This window comes from Physella acuta, unplaced genomic scaffold (assembly GCF_028476545.2).
Source record: "Physella acuta isolate Inbredline_101_S28 unplaced genomic scaffold, ASM2847654v3 ptg000248l, whole genome shotgun sequence".
Lineage (NCBI taxonomy): Eukaryota > Metazoa > Mollusca > Gastropoda > Physidae > Physella > Physella acuta.
Window position 1 is genome coordinate 79,712 of NW_026731767.1, and position 13,362 is coordinate 93,073.

The 13,362-nt window shown below is 39.6% G+C and overlaps 1 protein-coding gene across 3 annotated transcripts; it reads right to left on the bottom strand.

Moving 5' to 3' along the window:
- Positions 1–1,271: 1,271 nt before the first annotated feature.
- Positions 1,272–12,565, bottom strand: LOC131938572 (uncharacterized). 3 transcript variants are annotated; one of them, XM_059296660.1, is made up of 4 exons: positions 12,468–12,565; positions 6,714–6,939; positions 4,609–4,818; positions 1,272–3,831 (listed from the first exon to the last, which is right to left on the bottom strand). In XM_059296660.1, exons 3-4 carry the CDS (start codon positions 4,756–4,758, stop codon positions 2,494–2,496), a joined length of 1,488 nt encoding a protein of 495 aa, XP_059152643.1. In that variant the 5' UTR covers positions 4,759–4,818; positions 6,714–6,939; positions 12,468–12,565; the 3' UTR covers positions 1,272–2,493. The 3 variants fall into 3 exon arrangements, with proteins under 3 accessions (XP_059152643.1, XP_059152641.1, XP_059152642.1); XM_059296658.1 differs by having other exon boundaries at positions 1,272–3,834; XM_059296659.1 differs by lacking the exon at positions 6,714–6,939 and having other exon boundaries at positions 1,272–3,834; positions 4,609–4,760; positions 12,468–12,541.
- Between the last annotated feature and the right edge of the window lie 797 nt (positions 12,566–13,362).

Genomic DNA, 13,362 nt, shown 5'->3' on the forward strand with positions numbered 1-13,362 from the left:
AACGAAAAATATTCTATTAAAAGTAACAATTGCTAACTAATTTTTAAACGTTGAAAGAAGAACCATCTGCAAATTAGATCTAAAAGTCCTCTACAACTTACTACCAGTGTCCTACTCTCGAAGTCCAAATCTGCATTCAGCTGATTTATAAGATCAGGCTAGCTCGATTAGTGTAGCCAACACAATTATTTTCTTGAAAATCAACCGAAGACATTTCCCTTAAGCCTTTATACTAGGAAAAAAAACTTGCTTAGATCATAACAGTACCCGTACCTGAAATATTTCTTGATCATGATTTAACACACTTCAATAACTGGACATTCTGATTCTTTGTCTCAGTAAAAAATTTTTTATATCAGACCTATGTTTGAACTCGGCAAGTTGCCAATAGGCCCTATCCCCAATCAAGTGCCAGTGTATTTATAGTATTACAGTTGTACTGCAATGGCAGCAGTTCGTGGTTCGTACGGACGAAGTTGAGAGAAAAAAATTTGTATCTATATATATAATTCTTTTCTGGGAGCTGCTAGAAAACAAGCTGTAAACCCGCTCCCTACCTCCCCACCCCTACATGGTCTTAGTGAGCTGTGTTCACTCTAAATGTTTACAAGCAGAGCCAACGATTTTAAACGTAGGGGGGGGGGGGGGAGGAAGGGGGGGGGGGGTTTATGGTCCTTAACGAGCTACTTATAGTGTTTTAAAGAAATATTTTCAGTGGCAGCGTTGGTACTGTCGAATTCACAAATTATGAATTACTGAAAAGTAGAAAAAACAATAACTAAATAGCGGCGTATGTTATGCCGCGGGCCGGCTCGTACGTTATAATACGTTCAGTAAACCCTCGGCAATCAAATAATCTTTACCCACTTTCACGCAGCATCACATAATGTCCTACCCTCTTAACCTCGCTATATATATATATAAATATATAAATATATAACTATATAAATAAATAAATATATAAATATATAAATATATAAATAAATAAATATATACATATATATATATATATATATATATATACATATATATATATATATATATATATATATATATATATATATATATATATATATATATATATATATATATCGTATATTAATCATTAATTTATCAAAATTCATGCATTAGTATGGAGATGAGACGATTCATTAACTGTAATTAGACACAGTCAGTTTTGTAAGATGTGGGGTTGTATCTCCCAAGTCGATAATGGTCCATAAACTAAGAAAACTGACAAAACAACAAATGTTCTACTTTATGTCATTTTTTAATAGCATCAAATCAGCAGTGGAGTACAGTTTTCTAATGTACACGTACACACATGCAATATGTACATAGCTAACATGTGTTTTTATTTCAAAAATAATTTTACAAATATCGGGAAAACAGATTTGAGTGTGAAGCAGTTTTATGAAAAGTCATAACAAGATATGTGACTTTACTGCTTACATGTCTGTCTGATGACACAATTGACGTGACTGTAACATGACACAATTGACGTGACTGTCACATGACACTATTGACGTGACTGTCACATGAGACAATTGACGTGACTGCCACATGACACAATTGACGTGATTGTCACATGACACAAGTGACGTAATGACTGTCACATGACACAAGTGACGTGACTGTCAAATGACACAATGGACGTGACTGTCACATGACACAATTGACGTGACTGTCACATGACACAATTGACGTGACTGTAACATGACACAATTGACGTGACTGTCACATGACACTATTGACGTGACTGTCACATGAGACAATTGACGTGACTGCCACATGACACAATGGACGTGACTGTCACATGACACAATTGACGTGACTGTCACATGACACAATTGACGTGACTGTCACATGACACAATTGACGTGACTGTCACATGACACAATTGACGTGACTGTCACATGACACAATGGACGTGACTGTCACATGACACAATTGACGTGACTGTCACATGACACAATTGACGTGACTGTCAAATGACACCATTTACGCGACCGTCCCTCGCCCATATCTGACGTAGATACTCCACAGTTGGTGGAAGAAAAACACAATCGCTGTTTTATTAGAATTACGATAATAAACAATAACTTGAGACATCACCAAAACGAGGTTAAATTAAAGTTTTAAATTACTAATATCTCACATACCAGTGGAGTTGGTACTTCAATAAAGAAAATACCCCACTATTAAAAAAAATTCCTTTAAAACGTTATAGTTTATTTTTTTTAAATATGGGCAGTCCGAAGACTGAAAGAGAAAGTGGAGACAAGAACAACTCGAATAAATCAGGTAAAATAATTTGTGATATCATTATTTCTGAATAATACAATCTTTTGTGAATAACTAAACCGTCCACATTATGCAATAAAACGCGAAAGACATTTGAGTTTAGATCAATTATTTTACATATACAATTTATTAGATAAACCATCGGTACAGCGGTACTGTATCTTAATTGCTAATTAGTTTAAAATAGTTTCATTCAACGGTTTCGCCGCAGGACCATGTTTCAGTTAAAATCCCATCCCCCGTGGAGACATTCCAAACAAACCGGAAGTTGTTTTCTTTGACGTAGTGCTTCGATTCCAGCAGCTCGTACGTGACGTCATTGTAGTTCCCCCTCAGCGTGGTCAGGCAGACGACGGCGGGGACGACCAGCTCCTTCCCCGGTTCCGGTCTGTTGCACACGGTCGGGTCGATGGACCAGATCGACGTGTGCTTCTTGGACTCGGGATTGTAGATTTTCCCGAACCCCTGCAGGGTCAGCGGCCAGCGGACGGATTTGTTGTCCGGTGCCACGGAGACCAGGAGTTGGACGTCCAGCAAGCCGTGGGCGTTGAAGCGTGTCATGAGCCGGAGCTTGCACTCCTTGGAGCGGGTGTAGAGGAAATTTGTGTAGAATTTGCTCTTGGTGGCGTAGAACTTGTCCACCTTGTTGACGGTGAATCTATGCCCGTCCTGGGGGATGACGGTTATTTGGGGAACCAGAGGGGCGATTTTAACCACCTCGCGACCCGGTTTAACCACCTCACGACCTGGTTTAACAGCGCCGGAAAACTGATCGGGAAACTGGTTTTTATCTGTTTTGCGTTGGTTAACGACAGGGGCGGGTAACTCTCCAGATTTGTGGCGCTTTTGTTGAACCTCGGTGACCTCCCTTGCCTCCTGGTACTCTTTCGACATTTGGAGAGCGATGGCTTCGGCGTAGATCCCAGTGGCGACTGTCGACCCCGGGGTCGGTCTCGGTTTGTTCCCGCGGATCCCTACACGCTCCCACGAAACACTTTCGAAATCGTTAGTGACGTCAGACGCCCAGGATGAAGGCGAGTAGCTGTATTCGCTCATTTCCGGGAAACTCCCCACATCCGGTTCCTCATCCACCTGACTTTTACTTTCGTTTTCAATGAATAATTTTTCAACGTCGTCTCTTTGGTTTAGCTGAGTTGAGTGTGGGTCCCATGTTTTTAGTTTAGGAGCTTCGTTGATTTGAAGGTGATGTAAATTCCACGGCGCCAGAAGATGGGTCTGGAAATCCTTATGGTTTAACATTTCCACCAGAAAGTTCCGTATCCTGAAAACCTCTTCTCTCAACTCGTTATTGATTAGGTGCAGGTGATTGATTTTCTCGTCGCTGACCTGTTTGATCTCATTGATCTGGGTCTGAAGTTTGATCAGCTGTTCGTGAACTGAGTTATCGGTTTCGTCGTGTTTTGTGTCGTTGTGTCTCGCCTCGCGTTTTTTGTTGACAAGTTCGTTGTTGACACGGATGGGGTGGTGCTGTTTGCTGATGTTTTCCTTATCCGCGTAGTGAATGGACTGCTGATTGGGAGGAGAGAAATTCATTCTTTCATTAGATAAGTGTATACATAGTACTTTACAAACTAGGTGATCACTAAGGTACAATTTAGCCATCTATAAAACTTTAAACAATATTTGAGGTATATCTCTAATCCTGATTATGGCTGACCCCCGCCCACTTGCAGGAACTTGCCGTCATTTATAAATGACTTCGGCAACGAGTGTGACGTCATTTATGATCGAATCCCCCTAGGAGTGAGACGTCTTTAAATGACGACCCCCACCAGGGTGTGTGGGATTTATTAACGAGCCCCCCCCTCCCAAGCAATGTGACGTCAAATATAGCCCCCCCCCCCCCTCAAGGAGTGTAACGTCGTATAACGAAGATCCCATCTAGGAGTGTGACGTCATATAAGGAGACCCCCCCTCCCAATTAATGTGACGTCAAACATGGACGACCCCCCCCTCAAGGAGTGTAACGTCATATAATAGAGATCCCATCTAGGAGTGTGACGTCATATAAGGCGACCCCCCCTCCCAATTAATGTGACGTCAAACATGGACGACCCCCCCTCAAGGAGTGTAACGTCATATAATGCAGATCCCATCTAGGAGTATGATTTCATATAAGGACGCCCCCCCCCCCCCCATGAGTATGACGTCATAAGGACGACCCCCCCCCCCTCCCTGGAAGTGTGACGTCCTATAAGGACGACCCCACTACAGGAGTATGACGTCATAAGGACGACCCCCCCCCAGAAGTGTGGCGTCATTAGGACGACCCCCCCCCCTTACCTCAGCCAGCAGTTTCTCCTTCTCCAGCTGTAGGATGCGGGTCTCAGCGTTGAGTCGGGCGTTCTGTGCCTCGGCCTCCCAGATGGCAAAAAACTGTTCGCGGGGTATCCCAAGTTTGGCAGCGATCTGTAGCTGCTGTAGGAACTCCATGTCTGCAAGAGAGCAGGTGGTGACACAGTTACAGGGTGGTGACACAATTATGGCTGTAGCCTGCAATGGAACAGGGTGGTGACACAATTATGTCTCTAGCCTGTAAGAGAGCAAAGTGGTGACACAATTATGTCTCTAGTCTGTAAGAGAGCAGGTGGTGACACAATTATGTCTCTAGTCTGTAAGAGAGCAGGTGGTGACACAATTATGTCTCTAGTCTGTAAGAGAGCAGTTGGTGACACAATTATGTCTCTAGTCTGTAAGAGAGCAGGTGGTGACACAATTATGTCTCTAGCCTGTAACAGAGCAAGTGGTGACACAATTATGTCTCTAGCCTGTAAGAGAGCAAAGTGGTGACACAATTATGTCTCTAGCCTGTAAGAGAGCAAAGTGGTGACACAATTATGTCTCTAGCCTGTAACAGAGCAAGTGGTGACACAATTATGTCTCTAGCCTGTAAGAGAGCAAAGTGGTGACACAATTATGTCTCTAGCCTGTAAGAGAGCAAAGTGGTGACACAATTATGTCTCTAGCCTGTAAGAGAGCAAAGTGGTGACACAATTATGTCTCTAGTCTGTAACAGAGCAAGTGGTGACACAATTATGTCTCTAGTCTGTAAGAGAGCAGGTGGTGACACAATTATGTCTCTAGTCTGTAAGAGAGCAGGGTGGTGAAACAATTATATCTGTAGCCAGCAAGATAGGCGATTACAGCACATTCAGATGGTGACACGATTATATTGCTGTACTTATGGAGTTAGGGGTGCTCAATCTAGTCAGAAAAATTACACATTACACACAGAAAATAAATTTATTAAAAAATCAATTACACTGATGTAAAAACTATTAGGAGAGAATAATTTTTTACTGGTGTGCACCAATTCAGTAGGCGATTGTCCCCATCAAAGTTCTCCATTTAGAGATTGTCTCCATCATATTTCTCCCGTTAGATTTTGTCCCCAGCTTAATAAGTCCCACATTGACACAACTAAAATCAGGTTATAGCTTCAAGTTTAGATTGGCAAATACGTTTGTGAGCACACAGCCAGTCACGTGATGGCCGTATTGTGCTGTGCGGCAACTTGATGAGATCAAAAGACCGAATGAGATATCTCAGCAAGCTGTTCACACTGACGTATTGTCTGAATTATTGTCTGTCTCGTTGTCTGACTTATTTCCATTGAATGAAGATAATTAAATTTTTATTTTTAGACATTACTCCCAAAGTCGCAAAGCCCTAGAACAAAATGTGGATAATTTTCGTCAAAAATTTCTTTGCTCTTTCGTGTAACAGGGGAACATGAAAAAAACCCAATAAAAATTTGTATTCGTTAGTGTTAAAAATCCCAAGCACAAACTTTACTTGATTTATTTTTTCTTCTTCATTATCTTATGCCGTTCGTGCCAAAGACACATGGGGCAGATGAAGTAGAGTTCATCTCTTTCATTTACCTCGTCATATATGGGGATAGTGTGGTCAGCATTACGCTCAGCTGTATTTGTTACCTTAACGTGAGTCAGGTACTCATTAAAGCTGAGTGGACTCAAGGACATCCTACAGGTGTTACATACTGCATGAGAAACTTTTAAAAATCTTTATAAGTAGACATAAAAAACGTTGTTTCTAAACCCAATTCAGACACGTATGGTACTACCCTCAACAACAGAATTAGCTATGTCCCTGGTAATGTTTATTTTTAAATGTTACACTTTTTTTCACCTGGTGGGGAGGGGGAGGATGGGCTATATTATGAAAGTATACAGATTATAGGATTATATTTGGTTATAATTATAACAGTAGCGACACGGTTAATGGTACCCTGGTTATTACATCCAGCTATAATCTTAACCCTACCAGCTAGTGTGTACCATCAACTGACAGTGTTAGGATTTAGTTTATTGAAAATGGGAGGCAAAGATAACGAAAAGCGTCATAGCAATAAAGAAAACTAATACCTTCAGATCTCTATGATAACTTCCTTCTGTATGTGTACACTCTCTGTATGTCTTGTGTACGTCCTGTGTACGCTATGTGTGCGGCCTATGTACAGCCTGTGTACGGCCTGTGTACGGTATGTGTACGGTATGTGTACGTCCTGTCTACGGCCTGTGTACGGTATGTGTACGGCCTGTGTACAGGTATCTTAAACCATCAACGACTCCGATGAAAATTAGCCAAATCCTGTCAAGTAAAATCGATAAGATATTATCAATAGAAAGATCAGGCACTGTGTTGTGAACATATGGCGACCACGTGACATCTGTTTGGGATCACGTGGGACCGATGATCTCACGTGATTGGATGAGAGTTGAATGAAACAAAATCTTGAGGGACACATCAGAGACTAGACGGATAGACAGTTAAAATGACATCAGGCTATACAGACACAGCCTGGGACAAATCGGCCCCGTCAAAACGGCCCCGTTAATATGACCCCGTCAAATCGATCCCCGACAAAACGACCCGGTCAAAATAGCCCCGTCAAAAAATCCCCGACTTATTGGCCCCCGTCAAATAGGCTCCCGTCATATTGATTCGTGACATATAGTCTCCCGACAAATGGGCTCCCGATATTTTGACTCCCGACAGATAGACTCACGACATAAAGGCTCCCGACAAATGAGCTCCCTACATTTAGTCTCCTTACTAATGGTCTCCCGAGATATTGGCTCCCGACATATTGGCTTACGACAAAATGACTCTCGACATATTGGCTCCATACAAATGAATCTCATGAACACTATTGCCATAAAAGTAACCATTTTGTCCTGCCTCCACTACCACTATAATCACTTTTTAAATGCCTGAATGAAATTGTTTTTCATGAACCAACATTAATTCACAAACAAATCGAGCCCTTAACAGCTAAATTCCATCAATTCTATTTTTTTTATGTTTAATTTACATAAGTAAAGATCTGTTGCTTAAAAGCGAGCACTGAAGTCTAAATGAATGATACACGTGATGTTAACAGGATAACATTTCGTTTTGATAACCTACACGCATACTGCAAGTAGGAATGTACAGCATGGACCCCTCTCCCCACACACTGAGTTGGAACAGCCTATAACCGACTCACTAATGGAAGTCACAGATAGATGAACCTTACATTAAAACATACTATTTCTTATTATAGATAAACTTTTATAAAAAGTGTCAGTAGTCCTTTTGTCGGGAGCCAAATTGACAGTAGACTATTTGTCGGGAGTAATAATGACGGGAGCCGTTTTGTGGCTAAACTAAATGGCGGGAGCCTATTTGTGGGGAGTCGTAATGACGGGGGCCGTGTTGTCGAAAAACTAAATGACGGGAGCCTATATGTCGGGGAGCCTTGTTAACTGGAGCCCTTTTGTCAGGAGCCTATACAACAGGAGCCTATATGACGGGGTCCATATGTCGCTGGCCCTTTTGACGGGGCCGTTTTGTCATCGGCCGTTTTGACGCCGCACGACTACAATATACATGCTCTACACTACGAGAATTTAAATCCCTTGGTTTCCTCGGCAGAAAAAAACAACGCATTAGACACAACTTTTAAAGCAACAGCCTTTCCACCCCTTCCTCTCTTAATGGAACCAAAGTTTCTCATTGTTTAAGCCTTTTATGAAAAGAACATATTTTTACACACTCTTATTTTACCTTCTATTAAACATTATTTACTTTTCTCTCCCGTAATTTATGAGAGCTTACCTTTATCTTAAAAGGGTTTTGTTTTGGTAAATGAAAGAGAATTTTTTTTTATTTTTTTTATCTATATAGGCCTATTTACAATTTTATCGTGTATCTAGCAGTAGCGTAGCGAGGTGGGGGGGGGGGGGGGACGGACAGATGTCAAAATGGGTTGGAAAAATAAATTGAAAGGTTGAGGGGGGGGGGGGTACAAATCGAAAGTTTTAGGGGGGGGGGGTGCAAATCGAAATCTTGAGGGGGGAGGGGTGCAATTCGAAAAGTTTGTCCCCGGGCACCGGGAAGGGTCGCTACGCCTCAGATATCAGCACTTTCTGTTTGTAGAAAATAGTTGAATTATATCTATAAAAAGGCAAGCATTAAGCTGAATCATAGAACAGTTTTAAAAAAAAGTCGAAAAGTGAAATATTATTGACAGGGAGCTAGCCTGTCGTACAATCTAACAATGCCAATTGGAAACGATCTCTACTTTTCAAATTAGGTATCTCATAAGATAACAGTTGTGTAGTTGTAAATCACTTACATTAAAAAATTAAATATTGAGTTTATTTCTAACACATATTATAGAATTATAACAATAATGTTTTAGTAATGTAAAAATTAAAAGCAACTTTTTAAAAATTATATCTGTTTTATTACTTTCAATTCTTGATAACTTTTGTACACAATTATAAGTTATTTACCTTTAATAAATAGATTTTCTAAATGGGAAGTAACAAAACCTTTTAATCTTCATCATAACTAATAAACATATTTTTACTTTCTCGTATATACGAAGAATAGAGAAAGTCTGGTAATCGTGCAAAAAAAAATCGAGATTTTTGCAAATCTCGACGTTTTACACCTCACTGATACGGAAAAACATAATTTTGCAATCTTGTCTGTATGTCTGTGTGTGTGTGTGTGTGTGTGTGTGTTGGTGTGTAAACACGATAACTTGAGTACCGTTACAGCTAGATTGATCAAATTTCATATATAAGTATTTCATCAAAATCGCAGACCCTGATCAACTTTTGAGCGATTTCCGATAACCGGAAGTGGTACTTTTTCTACTTTGAATTTTTCAAAAGCCTATAATTTGAGTACTATTTCAGATAGATAAATGAAATTTCACACGTAAGTAAAAGATTTAATTCTCTACCTTCTGTCAAATTTTAAGTAATTTCCGTTGAACGGAAGTACTAATTTACGCTATTTCCGATTTCTCAAAAAACGCATGTAAATTTATAAAGTACTAATAATATCCCGCACTATTATACACATTTTATTAGGCGTTCACTTGGTGTGCAATTCTTTTTTTTTTACGAGATTCCATTCTATTATAAAACGTTTAAGTAATTAAAAATGGATTACAAATATTGTCTATATCCTGAGTTGTCATCCCTCGTATTTTATATTAGAATATTCGAGGAAGTTTAGGGGAGATCACTCCCGGTTTATTTTTAACATAGTTGACACAACAAGTCCGTGGATTGGACATCGTGTACAATACGCTAGAGATTCTACTTTTAATCACGGCACGTATTATCAGCTAAAAATAAATACAAAAAAGTAGATATTTATGAATTACATGTGTATCATACTTATAGCTCATCTGGACCATACGGCCTAAGAATACAACACACACACACACACACACACACACACACACACACACACACACACACACACACACACACACACACACACACACACACACACACACACACACACACACACACACACACACACACACACACACGCACGCACGCACGCACGCACGCACGCACGCACGCACGCACGCACGCACGCACGCACGCACGCACGCACGCACGCACGCACGCACGCACGCACGCACGCACGCACGCACGCACGCACGCACGCACGCACGCACGCACGCACGCACGCACGCACGCACGCACGCACGCACGCACGCACGCACGCACGCACGCACGCACGCACGCACGCACGCACGCACGCACGCACGCACGCACGCACGCACGCACGCACGCACGCACGCACGCACGCACGCACGCACGCACGCACGCACGCACGCACGCACGCACGCACGCACGCACGCACGCACACACACACACACACACACACACACACACACACACACACACACACACACACACACACACAAACATTATTTGGTCGTCTGTTTTCGACGACTTGGCGATACAGTAACGTGACTTGTTTTATTATGTTGAGCTCGTTACTGTTAGGATTAGTGCTAGGATTAACATCCCTTAAATACCTAGTTTTGGTTTTATCATTGAGTTAAGTGTCCCCGTCAGTGCTTAAACCGTGTTTAAATATAGGGTACCGATAGCAGGTGCAACTGTGTTTTTTATACTACTATCATTTTTTTTATAAAAGTACACATTCATAAATAAATTAATTGTTTCACATTTCTAGTTTGATAAAATGAAACCGCAATGATATGTTTTATGCATAGATACATGATTTTAAAAGTTAGGATACATCAGAAATTTTAGCCGAAGACGAAAATATAACACAAAATAAACAAGGTGCAGGAGCAAACGTACACAAATATGTCGTCTGATGTAGAATAAATATTAATTAATGATTATATGTATTTTATTGTTATACAAACACACTATTTAAACAATAGACGTTTTTACCAGTTCTACAGCTATAAAGTTGCAACAATAACTGCTCATCTTCGTAGATAATTTTAAAATAGTTTTAGCGGTTACAATAACAGTAGTGTATGTACGTCTTAAGAGTGTTGGACAAGCTAACTCTAAAGAATATTGATGAAGGTGTCCCACTGGCAGGTGTCATATTTAATGAGACCGTTTTGCCTAGAGATTTAGTCTCTACGGAAACCATATTGTCAGTGGTTCTTTTGTCGGGAGCCAAATTGACAGGAGCCTATTTGTACAATACTTCCTCTATAGGGCCTACTCTGTATACGAGAAAGTTAAAAGGGGAGCCTGAAAGTACATTTCTATAACATTCTTAAGGTGTGGTAAACCCCATTTCAAAACGTTAAAACATTAAACTTCTTGGTTAATTCTTAAACGAAAGTATAATTTAGGGAATCCCCATTATGGATATTGGCTTGTTTTTACTTTCTCGTAAAGGCCAAAGAAGTATAGAGAAAGTATTGTAATCGTGCAAAAAAAATAATTTGACAGGGGGTGGGGTAGTGTCGAATTCACAAATTATGAATTGTTGATAAGCAGAAAGTAAAACAACTAGATATCGGCGTATGCTACGTCGCGGGTCAGCTCATATACTTATAATGTTTGCCATTCACTTGGTGCGCAATACTTTTTTTTTCTACGAGATTCTATTCTATTAAAAGTTTAAGTAATTAAAAATGGATTTAAAATCATGTCGATATCCCAAGATGCCATCCCCCGTAGTGTTATATAAGAATATTCGAGAAAGTTTAGGGGAGATCACTCCCGGTTTATTTCTACGGCACACGAGTAACCTATTAGTTATGATAAAGTTCATTCAGAGTTTTCTTCTTATAAAGAAAAAAATATATACTCTAACCAGTGTCCGGCCCCGGAAATTAAAGTGCGTCTACCGGCCCACCCCACTCCCATTAACTAGCGTTGCATATCGACCCCCCCCCCCCCCCCCCCACACCTGGAGAAAATTTATTAAGGTAAACATACTTTTACCTCCTATAATTATGTAAAATCTCAATTGTTAGAAGTATCAATTTTAAACGTATAAAAATGGATACATATATAGCCTATATATATATATATATATATATATATATATATATATATATATATATATATATATATATATATATATATATGTGTGTGTGTGTGTGTGTATGTGTGTTTGTATTTACAATCTGTTGTATTTTTTAAAAAGGCTAAATTAACAGCACAAGCTGTTAAAAACGTGATTAGTAAATTGACTCTTTAGTATAGAAATAAAAATGTGATACCATTAACCAATTAGTTCTTAGAAACGAACATAAAAATGGAATAATGAGGTTATAATTTATGAAAAATGGATAATATGAACTTAAAATCTGTACATACCTACAGTAATTCGCCTCCTAATGAACCCTCAGACTGTAATCAACAGCGAACATGATCTCTGATAGATCGTTGTGTTGATTGAATACTCTACAGTGTTGTGGAGATCCGCTATAATTAGGTCGTTCTATTTTTAGCTCTTCGTTTTATTCAGGTGGCCTTATGTCATTTCAGGGAATTCCCCGAGCGATGTAAACACGAAATTGTGGTTAGCCGACGTTTATTTTTAGACATGATAACCACGAGAGAGGTCAGGAAATAAATTTGCTGTCGTCAACATTATACAGTAACATTACACGGTAACATTATACAGTAACACTACACAGTAACACTACACGGTAACATTACACAGTAACATTACACGGTAACATTACACGGTAACATTACACGGTAACATTATACAGTAACATTACACAGTAACATTACACGGTAACATTACACGGTAACATTATACAGTAACATTACACGGTAACATAACACAGTAACATTACACAGTAAGATTACACAGTTAGATTACACAGTAAGATTACACGGTAACATTACATGGTAACATTACACAGTAACATTATACAGTAACATTACACAGTAACATTACATGATAACATTACACGGTAACATTACACGTAGTAACATTACACAGTAACATTACATAGTAACATTACACGGTAACATTATACAGTAACATTACACAGTAATATTACACATTAACATTACACGGTAACATTACACAGTAACATTACACGGTAACATTACACAGTAAAATTACACAGTGACATTATACAGTAATATCACACAGTAACATTACACGGTAACATTACACAGTAACATTGCACAGTAACATTACACATTAATATTATATAGTAACATTACTACATTACAGTTCCCAGTTCGTATTGCT

Excerpts from the sequence above, each read along its gene's own strand:
- LOC131938572 (XM_059296658.1), bottom strand. The coding sequence starts at position 4,758 with ATGGAGTTCCTACAGCAGCTACAGATCGCTGCCAAACTTGGGATACCC. Across the intron at positions 3,835-4,608 it reads AGGAGAAACTGCTGGCTGAG|CAGTCCATTCACTACGCGGA; the intron begins GTAAGGGGGGGG and ends CCTCCCAATCAG.